Source organism: Manis pentadactyla, chromosome 6 (genome assembly GCF_030020395.1).
Source record: "Manis pentadactyla isolate mManPen7 chromosome 6, mManPen7.hap1, whole genome shotgun sequence".
Taxonomy (NCBI): domain Eukaryota; kingdom Metazoa; phylum Chordata; class Mammalia; order Pholidota; family Manidae; genus Manis; species Manis pentadactyla.
In genome coordinates this window covers 103,539,970-103,564,753 of record NC_080024.1, presented here as the reverse complement: position 1 = coordinate 103,564,753, position 24,784 = coordinate 103,539,970, and the positions used below count along the sequence as shown (strand labels likewise).

The window sequence follows — 24,784 nt, the reverse complement described above, 5'->3', positions numbered from 1 at the left end:
TACCAACAAAGATATTGAAGTGGTAATCGACAAACTACCCAAGAAAAAAAACCCCAGGCCACTTGGATTTACCTCAGAATTTTATCAAACATACAGAGAAGATATAATACCCATTATCCTTAAAGTTTTCCAAAAAACAGAAGAGGAGGGAATACTCCCAAACTCATTCTATGAAGCCAAAAACACCCTAATACAAAAACGAGGCAAAGACCCCAACAAAAAAGAAAATTACAGACCAATATCCCTGATGAAAGTAGATGCAAAAATACACAATAAAATATTAGCAAACCGAATTCAAAAATACATCAAAAGGACTATACACCACGACCAAGTGGGATTCATCCCAGGGATGCAAGGATGGTACAACATCCAAAAATCCATCAACATCATCCACCACATAAACTTAAAAGGACAAAAACCACATGATCATCTCCACAGATGCTGAAAAAGCATTAGACAAAATTCAACATCCATTCATGATAAAAACTCTCAACAAAATGGGTATAGAGGGCAAGTACTTCAACATAATAAAGGCCATATATGATTAACCAAAGCCAACATTATACTGAACAGTGAAAAGCTGAAAGCTTTTCCTCTGAGACCAGGAACAAGACAGGGATGCCCACTCTCCCCACTGTTATTCAACATAGTACTGGAGTTCCTAACCTCGGCAATTAGATGAAACAAAGAAATACAAGGAATCTAAATTGGTAAAGAAGTTAAACTGTCACTATTTGCAGATGACATGATATTGTACATAAAAAACCCTAAAGACTCCACTCCAAACCTACAAGAACTGATATCGGAATACAGCAAAGCTGCAGGATACAAAATTAACATACAGAAATCAGAGGCCTTCCTATACACTAACAATGAACTAATAGAAAGAGAAATCAGGTAAGCAATCGAATTCACAATTTTATCAAAAAGAATAAAATACTTAGGAATAAACCTTACCAAGAAAGTGGAAGATCTATACCCTGAAACCTATAAGACACTCTTAAGAGAAATTAAAGAGGACACTAACAAATGGAAACTCATCCCATGCTCCTGGCTAGGAAGAATTAATATTGTCAAAATGGCCATCCTGCCCAAAGCAATATACAGATTTGACGCAATCCCTAGCGAATTACCAACAACATTCTTCAACGAACTAGAAAAAAGTTTAAAAATTCATATGGAACCACCAAAGACCTCAAATAGCCAAAGCAATCCTGAGAAGGAAGAATAAAGTCGGGGGGATCTCGTTCCCCAACTTCAAGCTCTACTACAAAGCTACAGTAATCAAGACAGTTTGGTACTGGCACAAGAACAGAGCCACAGACCAGTGGAACAGAGACTCCAGACATTAACCCAAACATATACGGTCAATTAATATACGATAAAGGAGCCATGGACATACAATGGGGAAATGACAGTCTCTTCAACAGATGGTGCTGGCAAAACTGGACAGCTACATGTAAGAGAATGAAACTGGATCACTGTCTAACCCCATACACAAAAGTAAATTGGAAATGGATCAAAGACCTGAATGTAAGTCATGAAACCATTAAACTCTTAGAATAAAACATGCAAAAATCTCTTGGACATAAACATGAGTGACTTCTTCATGAACATATCTCCCCGGGCAAGGGAAACAAAAGCAAAAATGAACAAGTGGGACTATATCAAGCTGAAAAGCTTCTGTACAGCCAGGAATTGATCAATAAAACAAAAAGTTACCCTACAGTATGGGAGAATATATTCATAAATGACAGATGTGATAAAGGGTTGACATCCAAAATATATAAAGACCCCACGCACCTCAACAAACAAAAAGCAAATAATCCACTTAAAAATTGGGCAGAGGAGCTGAACAGACAGTTCTCCAAAGAATAAATTCAGATGGCCAACAGACACATGAAAAGATGCTCCACATAGATTGTCATCAGGGAAATGCAAATTAAAACCACAATGAGTTATCACCTCACACCAGTAAGGATCACCACCATCCAAAAGACAAACAACAACAAATGTTGGCGAGGTTGTGGAGAAAGGGGAACCCTCCTATATTGCTGGTGAAAATGTAAATTAGTTCAACCATTGTGGAAAGCTGTATGGAGATTCCTCAAAAAACTCAAAATAGAAATACCATTTGACCCAGGAATTCCACTTTTATGAATTTACCCTAAGAATGCAGCACTCCAGTTTGAAAAAGACAGATGCCCCCCTATGTTTATTGCAGCACTATTTACAATAGCCAAGAAATGGAAGCAACCTAAGTGTTCATCAGTAGATGAATGGATAAAGGAGATGTGGTACATATACACAATGGAATATTATTCAGCCATAAGAAGAAAATAAATCCTACCATTTGCAGCAACACGGATGGAGCTAGAGGGTATTATGCTCAGTGAAATAAGCCAGGCGGCGAAAGACAAGTACCAAATGATTTCACTCATATGTGGAGTATTAGAACAAAGAAAAAACTGAAGGAACAAAACAGCAGCAGAATCACAGAACCCAAGAATGGACTAACAGTTACCAAAGGGAAAGGGACTGGGGAGAATGGGTGGGAAGGGAGGGATAAGGGGGTGGGGGTTAAGACAGGGGGCATTACGATTAGCATGTATAATGTTGGGGGAGGCACGGGGAGGGCTATGCAACAAAGAGAAGACAAGTAGTGATTCTACAGCATCTTACTACACTGATGGACAGTTACTGTAATGGGGTTTGTGGGGGGGACTTGGTGAAGGGGGACGTGTAGTAAACATAATGGTCCTCATTTAACTGTAGATTAATGATACCAAAATAATAAAATAAATTTAAAAAAAAACATCCCTTATTGCATAAATCTATTTTCATGAAATGTCTACAACAGGCAAATTTACACAAACAGCAGATTAGTGTTTATCAGGGGTAAGGGATCAGAGGTAGGAATGGGGACTGCTTGGGATTATGGTTTCTTTCTAGGGATGATGAAACTTTTAAAACTGACTAAAGTCATATATAACTCGATGATTATATCGAGTATCTTGAATTCTAAACTTGAAAATTGGTGATTTGTAGGATATGTTTAGCATATCTCAATTAAGCTATTAAAAAGTAATAAATTAACCAATACAGAAAAATGAATATAAAAAATTTTATAGCAATCTTACTGAGAACACTCTGAAGTCTTTCCTTTATTCTGATAGTCCATTATACACTGAATGAGATGGTTATTTTCATCCAACATCTGAAATAAAATCAGAAAAAGTTTATTGTAAATCTTGTGCACCAAGTGACATTTTTAAAAATCCTTCAGATTGCCAGAAATGTTTATCTACATTGGAACTGAGTTCACTCCGGTCCTTTCTGTTAATTTACACCTCTGGAATGATATATTTAATCAACAACTTTTGAATAAAACTATTGCAGTTAGTCTCCCTCTGAATTATTACCTAAAGCTGATAAGGCAAGCTGGTTCTTTTGTATTCAAACATTTAATTACCTCTGGTATCTGTAATAAATGCTTTAGCCTTTTAAGACAAAAAGCTACGAGTCCAAGCTGGCTTTGCATCATTCTTGTGCTTTGTGGTAAAGAAAAATTCTGTCCTTATCCAGAATGAAGTTAATACATAACAATGACAGCCCCGGAAGCCTGAGGAGATAGCTTGCTAGTTTCCAAGTTTTATATAGTATGGTTCATGATTCTCCAAATATGAATAAAAGCACAGTAATTTCTTTGCATGTAGAATATTTATTGCAGACTTTATGAGCTTACCTTATAATTAAGTTGTCCCAAAAGTTTAGAACAAAAAGCAAATCAATACATCATTCTGTCATCTTGTAACAATTCAAAACAATACTGGCTCTACAGGTTAAATAATTCATCTAGGCAAAGTGACCCTGAGAAAGAGTACTGATGTAGCAATTAAAAGGCCAGTTCGTTTTAGTGCCAGCTTTGCTATTTTACACAGAGCACTTAAGATTTCAGGGGCTCAGATTTATCTGTAAGATCAAGGGACAGGAGTAGATGTTCCTCATGAACCTGCCCCATCCTTCCAGGATTCAATGAAAGCATGAAGTATAATAGCATAATCACTCTGTCTCAGTAATTCAGTTAATGTAACTCTTAAAAAAAAAAGATCCATTTAGCACTAACTGTGACTTTTTTTCTGCATCTGAGTCATAATCTTCACTTGCTGGGAAAAAAAATATTAACATGCCCTTCCAAAAAGTGCACTTACCTAAGTAGAATCATTGGATGCCAAAAAAATGTGTCCTTAAATGCATTAGTCCCACCTAACGATTTCACAGTGTATCTTCTCCGTAGAGTCCTCAGTCTAAAATTTCACCACTTCATGACTAACATCAATCTCTCTGTACTGTAGAATGACGCACTTTACTAAGAATCCATTTACTCTCCTCATTCTAAGGATGAAAACTAATTGAACAGCGTCTCCTGAATTAATCACCCATGATAAACATCTTAAGATTTTTAAAAAATAGAAAAAGGAAAAAGGACTTTACTACAGCCCAAAAGTTTGTTGTTGTTTTTTAAAGGGTATCCCTACGGAAGCATGTTTTGCACGTGTGCACTTGGAGATGTCTCAGGCTGCAGATTTAGCCCAACGCACTATACATGAAGGCACTGCAATGCGAGTTTGTTCATAAAATAAAGCAACAGTTGGGCAAATGTCAAATGCCACACCTGACAGGCAGTAAACAGAAGTCAATAACAATCTATATTGGGCATGTAATGGAGCCCTGAGTGGTACTAAAAGTTGACTTTTCTTCGATTTTCATTCTTGCTCCGGTGCTTAAAACAAAACTAATATTTAAGGTAAGCTGCTAAATTTAGCAAGGAACTTTTTAAAGTCTGGTTGACTAAAACTCAGAATATTGTCTTGCTCATAGGCAATGAGGGGTAGGGGACAATAAAGGACGTTTGTGTCCCTAACCGGCAGTAACACAGCAGCGAAAGAGGCAGCACTACCCTCTAAAAGGGGCGCAGCTCCCTGTGCACCACGACCTCTGCAGTGGGTCCCGATTAGACTCTCCACCTCCAGGCTGTAGGTCCACTAATGCAGGGCCGTGGCTCTCCACTGCAGCCCGAGCGCCGGTACCGGGCGCTCTAAGAGTGCTTGCGGGCGTGTGTGGAAGAGGGCTGAGCCCAGAGGGGAGCAGGGGAGTCTGAGGATGACCCCGAGGTCCACAGCGTCCTCCCGCGCCCTCCCCTCAGATGGTACTTAGGTCCCCTGCAGCGCCCCCCAGGTTCTCCTAGGAGCGCCCCAATTCCCTGAGTTTGCCGCGCGCCCGAGGGCGGCCTCCCGCAGCCCGAGGTCGGGTCTGCACCGGGCAGCCGGGGCGCGCTGGGCGGGACCGCGCCAAAGTAACTTCGGGACGACGCGCGGGCAGGGGAAGGGCGCCGCCGGACCCACCGCCTTCCCCGCGCGCCGCGCGCGCACCGCCCCCTCCCGACGGGAGCCGGCGGCGGGGGCTCGGGCTTTGTGCCCGCAGGGAAGAGCCCCGGCGCGCGGGACTCGGGGAGCGGATAGGGTCGTCGCCCTCCGCCGCCCACTCAGGCGCGGCCGCGGATCGGGGTGCCTCCGCGACCGCCCCCCGCCGCAGGCCCGCCCACGCCCCGGCGGCCCGGGCCGGCCCCGCATGCCTCCCGAGGGCTGGCTGGGCCTGGCGCCCGGCGCCGCGAGCCTTCACCTTCTGGATCGCCGCGGGAGTGATCTCGCCCTTGCCTCGCTGCCTCGGGGCCGCGAACGCCACAGACATGCTGCCGCCGCCACCACCACGGGCGAGTCCCGGGCGCTCCGGGGGAAGGGCAACCTGGGGGCGAGACGCCGGCCTCCCGGGCGGAACCACCTAGGGAGGGCAGGGGGGGGCGCTCCGGCGCCGAGCGCAGATCCGGCCGGCCCGGCCGCACGCGGGCACACTGGCCCCGAGACGTCCTCCTTCGGAGCGCCCTCGGGGCAGCGCAACCCCGTCAGATCCTCGTGTCCCTGACCGACCGCTGCGACCGCCACACTTCCGAAGCTCCTCCCCCCCCGGCCCTCGGCGCTGTTGGTAGGGCTGCGCCCCGGCCCTCCCTCCGCTTCAGCGGTTCAGGAAATGGTCCCGCCGCCGCGGGAGCGGGAGAGGCCGGGCCGTCCCGTCACAGGAAGTGCGCCCTCCCGCGCCGGCCCGCCCCTCCTGCGCGGAGACAGCTCTGCCTCCCCGGCGCGCGGGGACCGCCCTTCGGCGGCGGTGCTGCGCTCCGCTCAGCAGCTAGTTCAGTTTTTCCAACTTTATCCTCACCGCCCGCCCCCGCCCCCGCCCCCGCCCCCGCCCCGGGTTGTGCGGCCCGGGGATCGCGGAGGAGGAAGGTCAGGCTCCCGGGAGCCCACGCAAACCCGGGAAGCGTCTGCAGCGAGGAGCAGAGGCACCGACTGGTGAACGCGGGTTCGCTGATGTTGGGTCCATACAATCGACCTCCAAATAACCGGGAGACGCGTGGATGCAAACAGCAAGAGCGTTTATTGAGTAGCCAGCACGCCAGGGTTTCACACTGGCAGGTGGAGACCCCAAAGTACAAGTTCGTTCTTCTTTTATACACAGGAATGGGGTCGTGTGCAGAGCTGGCCGTGCGCAGGACAGGCCTAGATATGACCTGACCTTCACTGCAATTGGTCTCAGCCTGTTCACCAACCATTTGGACCGGATCCTTCTAGGTGGAGTGACACTCCTGACCGCCGGGTGGGCGAGCCATCCACCTTCCACTGACCCGGAGCATACGGCCAGCCCTGGCAACTGTGTTGGTTAAATTTTTGTAACTCTTGTAACTTCTTCTTGATGTGACCTGTCTTTTACAAAATGAAGTCACTTATAAAATGGAGTAGCTTATGTCAAGACTCTTTAATCAGGACTCTTCAACGGGTTTGAACAGCTCTCTATGCCCCAAGTGCTCACCTAGGGTCCACGGTGTAGCCCACTCAAGGTGGTGCCTAGCAATTGGAAAGTAAGGTTGAATCCAGTACTCGGGCATTTAGCCAGCTTGTCTGGAGAGCCAGAGCAGAGAACTCCTGGGACAAATGCTTAGCAGGAATGTGGGTCAATTTCGTCTGACTTGGATCTTTGGAATTAAGATTTGAAATAGGCACCCTCACTCCTTTCTTACCCACTTGCATCCTTAGTGCCTTGTATGGTAGACCCAGGATGCCAGGCCTAAAAATTAGTGTAAGGAGAAAAAACAAGGCTCAAATTATGGAAAATGGGTAAAGGGTAATATGTTGGTTATTATTCCATAAATACAGACTTCCATATAATACGAAGGAAATACTTATATAAATGTCACCCAACATCAGTGAGGTTCAAAACTCAATCCCTCAGTATATATATAAAGTAGACTGGAAAAATAAATGCATATTTTTAAAATTTTTGTTGCTCTTCACAAAAAGGAGTTTATTCAGCAAATGTTCTAGGCGTTATGCTAGGTAACTAGGATACAACTGAACAACCTGGACAAGGGACCTGCTCTAATAGGGGAACAGATGATTTAGGGCTGCAGTCTTCTCTGTTATATTTAAACAGACCTAAAGGATGAAAAGCCGCAAGCCATCCTAAGAATAAAGGGAAAGAAATTTATACTCCTCTTAATAGTAGTCATTCTTATGAATTTAGTTGTTTGTCACTATTCTTAAACCTTGAAAAAAACAGTCTTATATTTAGAATAATGTAATCACATCAAATTGAAACTATATTGAATTCAGAAACAGTCTTGTCCACCACTAACACTCTGTGCCCAATCATCATGTCTTGCTATTTACACAGAAGTACCTTAGCAGTTAAGAACAATAATTCAATAGGAAAAAGGAAAAATAGTACTACTACTTCAGTTCTATCTGCTTGGCAGATAGCACTGAAATCTTAACATGAAACAGTGGGAATAGTTGTCTGAATTTCTATAGCCCAATTTTAAAAAATGTGTCAAGGGGTCTTATTCCAAGGAGGTATCCAGAGATAGGTACTTCCTTTAACCTACAACTCCCAACTGCATGAAAGGAAATCATCTGGAAAAGGTCAGCCCAAGATGTTCATTTCTTCAATAGCAGGGGAGGGTGGGCACCAACAGGCCCTAGGTATGGGTAACTACTGCCTTTTCAGCAATACCATGTGTGCCATAAAAATACGGTTATTTTCTTTCCACCTGTCACATGAAATCAGTTGGCAAACCTTGGAGTGAAGGTCCAGCCACAAATACAAATGATCTCCATAAAAGAAGACAGTTTAAAGGGACCCTACCTTACCCTCAAGCTTCCTTGCTGAACACATTCAGCTTGACCTGGCAAAGTAGAAAGTCCAGAGAGTAAGAGGGAAATTTGTAGCTTGGAGGAGCTTCCTTAGAATTTTGGAGCCTTCGCAACTAAGAGCTTTGAGGCATCTAGTAAATCCTGTCTCACTTCACCATTATTTTTAAAGAGAGACCAATCCCAACGGACAGACTGAGTGGTAGCAGAGTTGAGAGGAGAAGGAGAATAAAGAGTTCCCAGTATTCAGTTAAGAAAAAAAAGAGAATGAAGATGGGAAGTTGGCCCAATTCTGCAAAATAACTCTGGAAACTTAAAAATGAGCAACCCAGGCAACCATCTCCCCCACCATAATCAGTCCCATTATTTAGACTGTTCTTGGGATTGAGGTCACAATAAGAAGAGCTGAAAGGTTTTTTGGAATAATCCTAACTGAAGGACATACACAATAGCTCAGAATAAGTAAAATAATCTGCATGAACAATTAATTCTTGATTATTCATACTAATGAATGTGGACATATTTAACAAGGAAAAGGTAGTAAGAAAATTGCCTGTTTCATTTGCAAATGTTAATTTTTATGTCTTATGAGAATTTGTATTCCTTAAATGTATTTCATCAAATGGATGAAGTGAAGTGCTCTAGGAACATGCTCAATATTTAGTGAAACTATATAAGCATGGCATTAAAAATTATCTCAATCTACAGAAAACATCATACATGTGCAGACAATTGAGATCATTTTTATATAAACATTACTTTAATTCTTACTGCTTTACAATTGACAGAACATCCATACTATCAAATCTGTGATATTTTAAGTCTCTGTACAGTCATAAATTCCTTGAATACACTGAGAGGTGTAAACCAAGACTGTTTGCTCATAATTGGACTCAAAGCAAAACCCCTCAGGTAGTATCTTTCAAAGTGTTTCTTCTCACTTCTCCATGGCAGTTGATGAGTCATTTTGAGTTGTGGCTTTCCACAGATTTCAAGACTATAAAGAGAACACCGTATATCAATATATATATATAATCATTATTTCAGGCAAGAACAAATCAACTTTTGTAATTCTCCATAAAAGACTATTTTCAATACTCTAGAAGATTTCATTCAAAGTAGGCCTCCTAATTCTCAGATTATGTGAATATGAGAGGTTACATGGCAAAACAGATTAAAGGTTCCAAATGTTATTAAGGTGGTTAACCAGCTGACCTTAGAACACAGAGAGTAACCTGGATTATCTGAGTGGTCCAATGTAATCACAAATATCCTTAAGTAAGGAACAGTCATAATCAGAAAGATGGCATGTTGAGAAAGACTTGGCTTTGAAGATGGGATTATGAACCAACGAATGGGGTGGTCTCTAGAAACTGGAAAAGGCAAGGAAGCATATTGTCCCCAGAGTCTCAAAAAGGAACACAGCCCTGCACTAAGGTGTTGTAGTCCAGTGAGGTCCATTTTGGACAGCTAAACTGCAAAACAGTAAGGTAACGCATTTGTGTTGTTTTGAGCCATTAAGTTTATGATAATTTGCTAGGTCAGCAATAGGAAACTAATAATGTTTTCTTCCCATCTAACATTTATGGCTGAGTTAGGCAATGTGCATAGTAATATTGATAAGTTATTCAAGATGTCACAAACTTTTTATATTAAACTAACCTAACAATTACATTTATTATATTTTTTAAAAGAAAAATAATAGCCTAACATAATAGTGCAGTTCTGTAGACACCATGCTTTCAGCTTTATGGCCTCCAGAATAATACAAATAAATTTCTGTTATTTAAAAACCACATGTTTGTGGCAATTTATTATATGATTATTAGAGAGAAAAAAAAGATTATTAGAGCAGCCATAGGAAACTAATACAGATGCCAAGATGATTCAAAGGAGAAAGGATTGTTTTGGAACAGGTAGATAGCTATGATTTTAAAAAATGAACTTTCACCTTTTTGCCACCTAACCAGAAAAGTTAATTGTAAACAGATTGTAGACCTAAATGTAAAAAGTAAAACTATAAAACTTCTGCAAAACAAATAGAAAATCTTCATGACCTTTAGATAAGCAAATATTTTGAATATGACAAAAATCAAGAAGTATAAAAGAAAAATTGATAAGTAGGTTTCATTAAAATTACCTCTGCTCTTCAAAGATACTGTAAGAAAGTAAAAAGGCAAGCCATAGTCTGGGAGAAAACATGAATTTATGAAACATGAAAACAACTTGTATCTAAACATACAAAGAACACAATAAGACAACACTATTAAAAAATGAGCAAAAGATTTAAAGATACTTCACAATGATAATAGGGGAGTGGCCAAGAAATACATGAAAAGTGCTTTCTATCAATAATCATCATGGAAATTCAAATTAAACCTACACTGTGAAACCACTACATGCCTACCAAATGGCAAAAATTAAAAAGTGACATCAAGTTTTGAAGAGTATGTGGAATAAGGGAAATATTTGTACTTTACTAGTAGAGTGCAAAATGGTAGAACTCTGAAAAACACCTAGTGATTATTGTAAGTTAAACTTACACTATCACATGACTCAGCAATTGCACTCTTGGGTATTTACCCTTTATCCAAAAGAAGTTAAAATGTACTGCCCACACAAGACTTGTACATGAGTATTTATAGCACTTTTGGTAAAAACAGTGTAAAGTTGGAAACAAGTCCAATATTCAATACAGATGAATGGGTAATAAATTGTGATGTATTTATATAATAGAATATGGCTCAGGAATTTAAAAGGACTGAACTATTAACATATGCAGCAAAATGGATGAATCTCAAAAACATTAGGTTGCATAAAGAGTCAGACACAGAGTACATACAGTTGATGCCATCCATATGAAGATCTAGATGAGGCAAAATGAATTTATAGGGACAGAAGTAGGTCAATGGTTAATTGGGGATGGAGATAGGAAGGATGTTGACTACAAAGCAGCACGGGAACTTTTAGGGATGAAGAATATGCTCTGTTTTATTACGGTCATATGCTCTGTTATATTGTGGTCATGGTTACATGGGTGTACGCATTTGTAAAACTTATCCTACTATACAAATTTAAATATTAATACACTGTAAAGGACAAAGTGTTATAATTCTTACTGGCATCACATTAATACCGAGATCAATTCAAGTTGTCTGATCTGTGAATCTGATATATACCTCCCCTTACTTAGATCTTCTTTAGGTTCATCCAATAATATTTTAGATTTTTCCACATACAGGTCTATATGTGCTTCCTAAAAATATACTATCACACATGATACCTTTTAAATTTCATTTTCTAATTGTTTTGGCTTGTAGAAATACAATTGATTTGCTTATATCAATCTTGTGTCCATCAGACTTCCCAAACTTTTTACTAATTCTTGTAATCTATCTGTAATTTATTTTGGACTCTCTGGTATCCATACAATTAGGTCATCAAAAAATAATATCTGATTTTCATTTCTTCCTGTCCAATACTTAAGATTTTCCTTTTTTCTTGTCTTACACTGCTTAAAACTCCAGTACAAAGTTGAATAGAAGTGATGATAGCAGACACTCTCATGTATGTTGCTGATCTCAAACGAAAAATGTTCCTACACTTAACCATCAAGTATGATGTTTTCTGGAGGTTTCTTGTAGAACCCCTTAGCAGATTAAGGAAACCTCCCTATTCTTAGATTATGAGTCAATAAGATTGTATAAGATGGTGAATTTTATTAAACTGCTTTTCTGCATTTATTGAGTTAATTTTCTTGAGTCATCAATTTTCTGTGAAAGACTTAATAGTACTTTTTATTTAGGTTTTATGAGCCATCTGGTCTTGGGTGCAGTTATACAACTTTGCCATTTTAGGAGGCAATATTGATAGACAATATCAAAAAGAATGGGCCTAGTGTGTTCCAGTATAACTTTATTTACAAAAACAGGCACAACAGTGTGTTAGGTTTGGTTCCAGGGCTGTAGTTTCATAACTCCTATGGTATTTCATTAATGTGATAAGTTACATTGATTGTTTCCTAGAATAAATTTCAATTTGGTTGTAATGTACATGTGGTGTGTATTTTCTTGTATATATGTGCTTGTATCTATTAATATTTTGTGTAGGATTTTTGCATACATGTTCATGAACAAAAATGGCCTGTGGTTTATCCTTCTATATAGTATCCTCAGGTTTTGTTTTTAAGGTTATTCTGCTTCATAAAACAAGTATGGAAGTAGTCACTTTTTATTTTTCAGATGTCTTTATTTAAAACTGGTTTTTTTTCTTAAAGTTTTCATAGGATTCACAAGTGATCCAAGTGTGTTTTTTTGTGTGTGGTAACATTTTTTTTTATTATGCTATCATTAATATGCAATCACATGAACAACATTGTGGTTACTGGATTCCCCCCATTATCAAGTCCCCCCCACATACCCCATTACAGTCACTGCCCATCAGCGTAGTAAGATGCCATGGAGTCACTACTTGTCTTCTCTGTGCTATATTGCCTTCCCCGTGCCCCCACTCCTACATTATGTGTGCTATCCATAATGCCCCTTAATCCCCTTATCCCTCCCTTCCCACCCACCCTCTCCCATCCCTGTCCCTTTGGTTACTGTTAGTCCATTCTAGGGTTCTGAGTCTGCTGCCGTTTTGTTCCTTATGGTAGCATTTTTATTTATAGACTTAATTTCTTTAACAGATTTGGGACCAATGAGACATTTCTCTTTTTTCTTATTTCAGTTTTATTCAGTTAGGTTTTTCTAAGAATTTTCCCATTTAATCTAAACTTTTTAGTGTCATTAAAATCTGTGATAAGGCCCTCTTTTCATATTTAATATTGTCTTTTTTCTTCATTACTCTTTCCAGTGATTTTTATTGATTTTATTTGCCTTTTCAATGGTCCAACTTTCAGCTTTCTTTACATTCTCTGTTGCATATTTTCTATTTCATTGATTTCTATCTTTATCTTTATTTTTTCCTTCCTTCCACTTTCCTTGTAATAGCTGTTTTTTTAATGTAGCATCTTGACATTGATGCTTAGGCAATTGATTTTAGCCTTTCTCCTTTCCTAATGTGTGCATTTAATGCTGTAATTTCTTTCTTAGGCACTGCTTTGGCTGCATCACGTTTTAATATATTTTTGTTATGATTCAGTTCAAAATATTTTCTGATTTCCATGATGAATTCTTATTTGACCCATGTTATTTAGAAACACATTTCATAATTGGTGCTTTCTAATTATTTTATGACTGATTTCTGGCTTAATTCTCTGGGGCCAGAGAATATATTCTATATGCTTTTAATACCTTGAAATTTGTAAAACTAGCTTGATGCCCTACCATATAGCCAATTTTTTTTTTTTTATTGAAGGGTAGTTGACAACAGTATTACATTACATTAGTTTCAGGTGTACAACACAGTGATTCAACATTTATATACATGATAATTCTAGGTACCAGCTATCACCATACCAAGTTGTTACAATATTTTGACTATATTCCTTATGCTATACATTACATCCCGGTTACTTATTTATTTTACAATTGGAAGTGTGTTTATATATATATATATATATATATATATATATATATATATATATATATATTTGTGAGGGCATCTCTCATATTTATTGATCAAATAGTTGTTAACAACAATAAATTTCTGTATAGGGGGGTCAATACTCAATGCACAATCATTAATCCACCCCAAGCCTAATTTTCGTCAGTCTCCAATCTTCTGATGCATAACGAACAAATTCTTACATGGAGTACAAATTCTTACATAGTGAATAAGTTACATGGTGAACAGTGCAAGGGCAGTCATCACAGAAGTTTTCGGTTTTGTTCATGCATTATGAACTATAAACAGTTCAAATATGAATATTCATTGGATTTTTAAACTTGATTTATATGTGGATACCACATTTCTCTATTATTATTATTTTTAATAAAATGCTGAAGTGGTAGGTAGATACGAGATAAAGGTAGAAAACAGAGTTTAGTGTTGTAAGAGAGCAAATGTAGATGATCAGGTGTGTGCCTGTAGACTATGTGTTAATCTGAGCTAGACGAGGGCAATAAACATCCATGTATGCAGAAGATTTCTCTCAGAACATGAGGGGGGAGGTTCTAAGCCTCACCTCTGCTGCTCCCCATTTTCTCACCAGATGGCCCCCTGCGACTGTGCCTGTCTTAGGTTGTTCCTCCCTTGAGGAATCTTACCCGTCTCTGGCTAATCAGTCAGTCATCTTCCGGGGCCATATAGCCAATTTTTATAAGTGTTCCACATTTGTTCAAAATGTTTATGTAATCTAGTTGTTTGGCATTGTGTTTATATATATGTATTAGGCAAAGTTTATTACTTTTGTTCTTTGAATATTTTATATTGTTTTTAATTTGTTTATTTTATCAATTATCAAGAACAGTGTGTTAATTGTGGATTTCTCTTATTTCTTCTTTAGTACCAATTTTTATTTTATCTATCTTAAACATGTGGGTTGAACATCTCTTAATTATTAATTAATCATTTCTTGTTTTTGTTTGTGTGAAAAATACCTTAATTTTGCCTTCAATTTTGAAGGATCCTTTCACTAGATAAAGAGTATTAGCTTTGCATTTATTTTCTTTTAGCATGTTGAAAGTAGCATTCCAAATGTCAATATAGAAGTCAGCTGACAGATTTATTATTGCTCCTTTTTGGTAATATGCCTTTTTTTCTCCCCTTTAGATTGCTGTAAGATTTTCTCAATATATTTGGCTTGCAGCAGATTTGTGGCTTTTCTAAGTGTGAATTGATTTTATTTATCTTGCTTGTTGTTAATAGTTTTTTCCTGAATATGTTACTTGATTCTTTTGTCAGTTTTGAAAATTTCTAAACAAAATATCTTTATATGTGGTTTCTGCCCATTTTTCTACCTCCTATTGTACTGGTTCTCCAACTATACATACATTAAGTTTTACAACATAGCCAATATGCTTTAAATTCTTTTTCAGTGTTCTCTCTCTCTGCTTTGATGTGGAGATAATGTATATCTAATTTTTAAAAAAACTATCTTCAGTTCCCCAACTTCTCACTTCAACTAGGTCTAATCTGATTTTAAATCCACTTATTGAGTTCTTAATTTCAAAGCAGTTTTCACTTTTACAATTTCTAATAGGTGATTTACTAATAGTTCTAGTCCCTGTTAACAATCTTGATTTTGTCTTTAATCCCTTGAATATAATTATCCTATGTGTTTTAAAAAAGTCTGCCTCTCATACCCCATTAGCTGGATTTTCTATTCATCTGTTTCTATTACCTGTTGTTTTTCTTGTTCTCTAGACACATTGTTTCTTTTGTGTACACAGTTATTTTTTGAGCATAGGATATTGCATATGAGAAGCTGCAACAATTATTTGAGGTTCTGCATGATAAGATCTTTCTCTACAGGAGATTTACTTTTGCTTTGGCAGGCAGCTAATCATCTAGGGTCACAAGCAATGCTTTATCTCAATACTTCCCAACTTTTTGGCCTTAGGAACACTACCCTCTTAAAAATTATTGAAGACCTGACAGAAGTTTGGTTTAAGTGATTATGTTTATCAATATTTACCATATTATAAATTTAAAAAACATTTTATTTATTCATTCAAAAAATATTAAACTCATTACATATTGACACATTTCATATATTTCTATTTAAATATTTAAATTTAAAACATGTGTTTTCCAAAATTTTTAAAAGTTAATGAGAAGAATGAGATTGTAAATCTCTTTAACATCTGGCTTAATAGAATATAGCTGGATTCTCATATCTGCCTCTACATTCATACTGTTACCAATGTTACTTTGATTAAAATATCAGGAAAAAAAACTCTTACAAAGATATATATTAAGAAATAGAAGAGTATTTTTATAGCCTTTTTAGATCACATCAGATCATTCTTCTGGTGATTTCAATCATTGGATAGTCTTTGATACTAGACCAATACTCATAAGGCGGTAGTTTCCTAGAGTTAGTTGAAATTTGTAATCTCAGATCATATCAATGAACATTCGGTACTCTGTGAAATTAGACTCTCTTGATCTGCATAGCAATTTAAATGTCTTTTATTTATACATGATTGTGTATCATGCTTTAGTTGTTTGAAAATAATAGTTCACTGAGTTATGCATCTTTCCAAGTTGTCAGTTCATAGTGATGGATACAAGGTTTCCAAAATTCTAATTTTTGCTTAAAAACTTGAATTTTATCTTTAGAAATACATACTGTCTGTTGTTTTTCTTGAAGTGACAAGCTAATTTTATTCACTTGCAAGAAATGTCTTCAAATCTAACTCTGAGTTGCCACAATGTCTCATCACTTTCTGGTATAAGTGGTGTTCCATGAGAAAGGGGGCTAGTTCAGCTAGCAACTGCAAAATTTACAAAGGTGTTTTTTTCTCAAGCTAACCGTCTTACTTTGAAGGCAGCAGAAGTGCCTTATATGAACTTCACATTATGTTACTCTGAATGTTAAAAAGATAAGTACTAAACAATCAAGATTTAATAAAACTAATGATTTATTGGTTATTCAATGATATTCTAAAATGAAATTAACTTTTTTTTTTACATGAGTGCTTAGTGGTAAAGAATACAACATATACTAGTACAGTATGGTGCTTCTGCCTTGATTCATGCTAAGTCTCCAGCAGTTTTACCCATTTCTTTTGTACTGTTTATAGGAATGTCCATACAGTGAAAGGGAAAATACTGCTTTAGTATTATCACCGTAATTTTGACAGAGTGAATCCATTGAAAGGTTTTTCAGTACCTCCAAAGGTCTATGGTTCACAGTTTGAGAAACACTGCTTTATTCCAATGGATTTTGTTTTACCTTACTTTATTTTATTCCATGGATTGAGAAGATTCAAGCCTTGGTGTTAGTTCCAGTGATAACAGGTCTATTTTTTGTTCACTTTACCTCTGGGCTGTGGCCCTTTGAGTTCCAAATAAAAGACATGATCTCTATGGGCTTTGAATTCCAATTTCTGTCTATCAAAGGTCTGCTTCTCATCTAGGTATTGGGAAAAGACAAATACCTCAAGGAGAAAATGCTAGGCTTACTCCTACAAGTTTTCCTTCTCTTCTGAATCTTGGTGCTACAAATCCTCATTCTTTTTACTTACCTATTTGGAGTCAGGTAAATATTTTGTCCACTATTTATAGTTGTTCTCAATAGGGGATTTGGATCAAACTATTAAAGCTGCCATTGCTGGAAGCCCCTACACATTAAGTTGTGTCCTGCTGTTGTTTTTATTGTTTAAGTGTAAAGCTAAATTATGCTTACTGTAAAATTTTTTGAAACTTCAGATATAAAGTTTAAAATTGTAACTTCTCTTTTCTTACCATATCTCCCCATTCTTTGTTCAATCTCTGGTCTCCTGCAAAGAAAAGCACTTTTTTGTCAACATCATGTATGTTCTTTCACTCTTTTCTCTATAGATTTAGAAATATTTATTTGCATATATATACAGTTTAAAAACATATAAATGGGTCCATGTTATACTTTTACTCTTCCTACTCTCTCTCACAGAATAGCTAAACTCTTTAGTTAGTTCAATTATTAATAACAATTGTTAATATTTTTGAGTTCTTACCTGTGTCAGGCATTGCCCTGCCTGCACTAATATATTATTTCATTTGCTCTTCACAACAACACTGTGAAGTAGGTATTAAGCTCATTTAATAGGTCAGGAAACTAGGTTTTAGTGAATTATACCTACCCAAAGCCACATTGTTAAGTATCAGTGTAAATCCTGAATGTGTTCATTAATCCTTGTCAATAGTTTAATGCTATCATATTTCTGAAATACTTGCTGTCATAAGTCATACTTTCAAAAATGTGAATCAAAGATATACACCTATTTTCTACCAATATCAATTTCCTGGTTCTGATATTGTACTATAGTTGTATAACGTGAAACAAATTAAGTAAACTAAGTAAAAGGTAGACCACTGTACTATCATTGTAAATTCCTGTGGCTCTATAATCATTTAATATGAAAAGCCATAAAAAGTTACACCCCTATGAGTCCATTTATATAAAATGTTTGAAATGGCAAAATCATAAAGATAGAGAACAGAATAGTGGTTTTGGGGTGGTAGGTGGATAGGTGTGATGTAAGTGGGCAGTACAAAGAATCTTTGTGATGGTGGAACAGTTATCTTGATTGTGGTAGTGGTTATACCAACCTATATGAGATATATTGCATAGAACCACACACACATACACAAATGAGTACAGTAAAACTGGCAAAATTTGAATGAACTCTGTGACCTATACTAATGTTGCTTTCCTGGTTTTCTTATGTAAGATACTACCATTGGGGGAAGCTGGGGGAAGGGCTACAGTGGACCTCTCAGCAAAATTTTTGAAATTTCCTCTGCTCTGTAATTATTTCAAAAGAAAAATTAAAAATGATAATGTAACAAGAATTCTAAAACACTTTGAAATAACAGCTTCTTGTAAATGCTGGTTTATCATAACATTGCAAAATTTCAGAAACTCTCGTAGTTAGAGGTTTTTTGGTTAGGAATTACTGTTTTTCTCACTAGAACCAAACTTTTCAATAGTTTCTAATGTTAAGGGAAAAAAATAAAAGTGTAAATACAAACTGCTTGTAATAGTCAACTAAAATTCTGAATTAAGTATTTGAGATTAAGCATATTGAGTTTTCCTCTTTTGTGGGAAATTATTCTTTTTTCCTTTCTTAGTTAAGATTGATTTCCTCCCCATTGGGAAACAACATATATTAAACAATATATGAAAAGTAATAAAAATAAACTTACCTGGTTGTTACTACCCACCAGGCCACATTTCAATGTTTTTATACCTAGAAACACCTTTAAACCTCGGTAGCATTTTGCTACTGATTTTTAAATATTCCCATTTTATTCATGAAGACGAAGAAGAGTTGTTTCACATGTAATAATATACAAAGTTATACAGACTTTCTACTATAGTTAAATTTGCAGATAGCCTTTAAGTTCAGGGATACCTCATTTTATTTAGAAGGTACTGATCTGCACTTTTTTTACAAATTTAAGGTTCAGTGGCTACTTTGTCTCAAATCTATTGGTGCCACTTTTCCAACAGCAGTGGCCCATTTCTGTCTCTATCTCTTGTTGGTAATTCTCACAATATTTTAACCTTTTTCATTATTATATTCGTTATGGCAGTCTGTGATAAGTGATTATTATGACTTGCCAAAAGCTTAGACGATGGTTAGCATTTTTTAGAAATAAAAGTGTTCTTAAATTAAGGTATGTTCATTGTTTTTTTCAACCTAATGCTATCATACACTTTTATAGACTTAAGTGTAAACATCTTTTCTAAGGACTGGGAAACCAAAAAATTCACTTGACTTTTTGTTGAGGTATTTGCTTTATTGCCATATTGTCTGGACCTGTACCCCAGTAGCTGGGAAGTATGCCTGTAGCAAGCAAACTTTCATTTTTTAAAAAAAAATTTGATTAAAATAGTATTATCTTCATTCCTGTCATAGCATTAGTTTGATGCACTATTTTGCTTAATGGTCATTTGATCACAAGGTAGAAAATGAAAAAAATAACACTATCTTGATTATTTCCTTCCTTGAGTTAAAACGACATGAGAGAGGAAGTTTATAATTTGAAGGCAAAAAGGGGTTGAAATGTAATTTACCTCTAGTACTATTTGAAGTTCTCAGTTAAGCCCTAATTTTTTATGTCATTTTTTTATAAGCGGAGTGATCTGACACCCCTCGAGGGTTGGTACCGCGTTGGGAAGCCTAGGAGATGAGTGCGAAGCACGATCGGGAGCAGAGCGTGCTGCGCACTTACCCGCCCGGCGCAGCGCGGACGGCGGCCGCTGGGAGGGCGAGTGCGAAGCACTTCCGGGCGGCACTTTACAGCGCGTGCTCGAGCACTTCCGGTAGCCCGTGGCCGCAGGAGCGGCTCTTGCGCTGGCCTTAGCTGAGGGAGCTTTGGGAACTTTGGGCTGCCCGCGGGCGTGTGTGCGGGCCTGCGCGATGGCGTCCCGGTATGACCGGGCAATTACTGTCTTTTCCCCAGATGGACACCTTTTCCAAGTGGAATATGCCCAGGAAGCGGTGAAGAAGGGATCCACGGCGGTGAGCCATCAACTTCTGGACCACCGCCCCTTGGGCCCGGGCCCGCCCGCCTGACCCAGCTGCCCCAGCCCTCCCGCTCCGCGTACGGGGTCGACAGAGGGGAGGCGCCCATTGGTGACAATTGCTACGTTCATTTTATTAAGGGAGATGCTCTTTCTGAAGTTCGGTTTGGTAGGGGCAGAGTTAAAAGCTGGTAGATTTCATAGGTTTCTATTGCGCAAAGGCTTTTGTTGAACAATAACTACAGACTCAGAGCTGCGTGGTGTGTGTGTGTGCGCGCGCGCGCGCGTTAACCCTGCCTCTACCTGCGTCTGGCAAGGGGAGAAAGACTTCATCCAGCCGTTAATGAGATGCTCATGACCCACTTCTCGGAAATTCACAGACACATTGAAAAGGAACATTTCCTTCACGTGGAGAGCTGTTATTTAATGATTATTATTTTAAAAATTGAAAATAGATCATGCCTGCCCCTGAAATATGGACTAAATCAATGAAATATTACATCCTTATTGGCAAGGAAACAGTTAAAAATGCTAAACCACTTGTCACTTTCTCCTGTTAAAAATAATTGTCCTAAAATTTCCACCCAAATATTTAGCAGCCTTTTAGAAGCTCTGAGCCCCAAGAACGTCCACTCTTGCCACTTTTGTATTTGTTCCTTAAATAATACTGGGATTCAATGAGAGGTTATACCCTACTTTTAATTTATATATTCACATCTCTGAAAAAGTTTTAGATACTCAGGGTAGCAGTAATACTCCCACCAAGTTTTAATTATATTTAATAATCTTAGTGATTTGTAAAAGTTAAAAAGGACAAAAGTGCCCTGGTGACCAAAGACCTATTACCCCAAACCTTTCAAGACCTAGCCTATGAATTCAGAAGCATTCAATTTTATTTAATCTCTCAAACTTCCTGAACGTGTTTGTTGTGTATTTTGGAAGTTGAGACACTCGTGGTTAGAATACAGTTCATTTCTAAGTCTAGAGTGTGTGTATTTTCTTTCACATTCCATACCAACTTAGTTATGGGAGGAAATAATTCACTTTCATTATAAATCTATCAGATGTAAAGTGGTTAAAAAAAACACTAGAAAGAATCATATCATTTTTTAAAGTATTTTTTCTATTGGGCCCAGTCGTGCTTGTTTTATAAGTAATATTTTTAGAATTATAAATTTAAAGAAAGTCTAATGTAGGTTAAACCAAAAGGGTACCATTTTGATAAAAACAAAAAGTTATATAATCCCTAGCATGGCATGAAGCATATGGTTAGAAAATAATGCCCAGGTTTTAGAGCCTAAAATAAAAGGAGTAATGGGAGAAGACAGGGGTGTAATAAGAAACCACGCTCATTTAAAATGTTTTAAGAATGCTATAGAACTGATTGATAGTTCCTTTGTAATGAGCTGTAAAAGGGTAAGGATATAAAATATCTGTAGTGGGCATTTTTAAAGCTACATTGGAAGGATGAGACAGTTTTGTCTCATTTCAGATTCTGAAATTATAATTTGCATCTTTATATGGAGTTACTCATTGTGTTTCCTTGAGGGTGCTATGACCTTTTACATGGGGTAAAGTTTATAATGATACTTGTTTATTGAAATATGTCATAAAATGGCCTGTCTATAAACAAAAGTTGGTATGATTAGTTATAAATCAACCAGTGTTGACCAGTTTTGACCAGAATGTGGATACATTACAAAGTAATACAAAGACTTACATGGCCACAATTGGAAGCCTTGGATTCTACTTCTAGATTATTTTATAGCATGAAGTGAGGCAAGAGACCTGTTTTCTTTTTGCTTTAGCTCCCTTTCTAATAATGAAAAATAAATTTGAATAACATTTTGGAGAGTTAATACCTTTCTTATTAGGAAGAAGAATGAATCTTTCACAGTATCCCCATGAAAAAGTTCAGATTTATTATCATTCCTCATTCTGTCCTTTCCCTGACCCAAACTGTTATTAGTTCCTTATTTCAGACTTTATCAAGTCTGGGCTCCATGGTGGGGCCATCAAAGTCTTCCATAATCCTTACCCACCCTTTTTAATTAAGAGGGCAGCTAAGGTTTTACTAAAATATACTTCTGCCCTTGTAGGTGGGGGGAGGAGGAAACACCTTTCTTTCTGCCACTCTCCATTTTTCTTATCCTCAAGGAATCTCTGCACATTTTCCTCCTTCATGAAGCCTTCGCTGGTCCACTCCAATCATCTTGAAATCTTTTCTTCCTTTGAACGTATAATCTGTACCACAGGGCATTGTACAGTATCTCCTATTTGGCCTCTTATTCACTTTATTTCAGGCATATTTAATAGCCTTCTCTCACCAACTGAATAGTGAGATCTTTGAGAATCTAGATGCTGTAATAATTCCTTTTGTATTTTTACTACACAATATACAGTGGAGAGGTTAGGAAGGAAGTGAACTAACATTTAAGAAATACTTATTTTGTGCCAAGTTATTTTATGTACATTTATCTAATACTAAAAGGACAACACTTAATCCCCTTTTTTATGTGCAGAAAGTGATTTCATAGCTTGCTGAAGTTACTCAACTAGAAAGTGATGGGCCCTATTCACACTTAAATTTTTCTAGTTCCAAAGCCTCTACTCCTTGCATTGTAGTATGCAGTTTATTCAGTATTATTTGTATATTAGTCAGCTATCATTCTGTGAATGCACAAGCCAGATATGTATAGTGTAAGGCAATTAATTTCTTTAATAGTAAAATTGACACCAAAATAGCACCTGCTTTTCATAGGGTAGTTATCAGAGTTGTATGAGGTAATAGTATGTGTTAGCATCTTGCACAGTGTCTGGTTCACAGCAAGTAGTTAATGGTAGCTATTATTACTTACTGTCTTTTTGTTTTCTCTTTCCCCTTCAATTTTGTGTAAGATTCTTTCTCTTACTATTATGACATTTTTGTTGAACATTTACATATGTCAAACGTGTGGGCCCTAGGGTTTCACAATGAGTTAGATAGACTCAGTTCCTATCCTCACAGAGCCTACAACTTCACAGACCAAAAGTTCATATTTATAATGAACTTTTCCTCTTAGGGTTCATACTTTTGGTGCCAAGCCTAAGAAGTCTTTGCATAGATCCCAAAATTTTTCTCCCATTTTTTTCCTAAAAGCTTTATATTTCACATTTTTTTAGTTAATTTTTGTATATGGTGTGAGGTATTGGTTGAAATTGATTTCTCAGTGGAGTATTTTTAAATAGTCCCAGATTAACATAATATTTCATCTGTAAATATTTCAGTATGCATCTCTAGAAAATAAAGATGTTTCTTGAAACCATTATCACTTCTAATGAAATTAACAAAAACTCCCTAATATTTTGTGTTAATCTACATTCTAATTTTCCTGATTGCTCACAAAGTATTTTTTTGCTTGAGTATGAGTCTGAAGTCCATGAACTGCATTTAGCTGTTAGGTATCTCTGTTTTATTCTTGAATAGCATCTTGTCTGTCATCTTTAGTCAGGTTTTCAAATTTATTAAATTAGGGTTATACTTTTTAAATTCCTGTTTTTTCATACTTGTATGTTTCTTTTACACATATCCCCTCTTGGCTAGATTAATTGGGGCATCTCTTTTAATTGTTCTTTAAAAAACTATCTCTTGGTATTATCAAATTTATTGTTTTTTTCCTAATCATTAATTCTACTTTTTTCCTTATTTTTCCTTTAAGCTTACCTTTAATATTTTACACCTTTTTGAACTTTTTGAATGAATTCTTAATTAATTTTTTGATTTTATAAAATAAAATTATGAATTTTCTTAGCATAATTTTATCCCCATCCAAAAGATGTAATCATTTCCTAGGTAGTCCATATTGGCAGTTTAAATTTCTTTTGTAAGTCAAAAGTTGTTTAGGTGAGAATTATAAAAAAGTATTGTGTTGTCTGGTAATCAGTGAATTTGATTTATTTTTATTTGGGGAAAATATTGAGATTTTCTTTGAGCCCTAATTTTTGTCAAATTGTTATGATGTCTCATGGCTTGATAAGTAGACATATTCCCTTACAGTATAAAGTTGAACAACTATCTCTTAGGTGAGGGTGAGATATCGAGGGAGGGTTGCTGATTGTATGTAAGATGGTTAGGGAAGGCCTGTTAGATAAAGTGACGAACTTGAATAAAGTGAGGGGACAATAAGAGGAAACACCTTGATAAATTATCTATTTAATTTAATTAAAAAATATAATTTGAACTCTAGTTCTGTATTTAACCTGTTCTGTATTTTTACTTCAATAATACAGATTCAGAGCACACTTTATTCATAGTTATAATAATTAAAAGAGTACTAATATCATTGTACTTGGCCACGAGGCAATCAGTTACCTTTATCAAAATATTTAGATTGCCATTGTCATACCAAATTAAAATTTTCAT

General features: G+C 37.2%; 2 protein-coding genes across 4 annotated transcripts in view; one reads left to right on the top strand and one right to left on the bottom strand.

Annotated features, from left to right (window-relative positions):
- SS18 (SS18 subunit of BAF chromatin remodeling complex) overlaps window positions 1-5,841 on the bottom strand; it is a 102,303-nt gene extending 96,462 nt beyond the window's left edge. For both annotated transcript variants that reach the window (XM_036914258.2, XM_036914259.2), the window contains exons 1-2: window positions 5,683-5,841; window positions 3,141-3,217 (exon numbers count right to left, since the gene is read on the bottom strand). In XM_036914258.2, coding sequence (XP_036770153.1) covers window positions 3,141-3,217; window positions 5,683-5,751 — 146 coding nt within the window. In that variant the 5' untranslated portion in view covers window positions 5,752-5,841. The remainder of the gene's footprint in view (window positions 1-3,140; window positions 3,218-5,682) is intronic.
- Window positions 5,842-20,106: 14,265 nt separating this feature from the next.
- PSMA8 (proteasome 20S subunit alpha 8) overlaps window positions 20,107-24,784 on the top strand; it is a 59,145-nt gene continuing 54,467 nt past the window's right edge. The window contains exon 1 of one of the 2 annotated variants that reach the window (XM_036914242.2): window positions 20,107-20,380. In XM_036914242.2, coding sequence (XP_036770137.2) covers window positions 20,279-20,380 — 102 coding nt within the window. In that variant the 5' untranslated portion in view covers window positions 20,107-20,278. The remainder of the gene's footprint in view (window positions 20,381-24,784) is intronic. The other variant, XM_036914243.2, reaches the window with a different exon arrangement.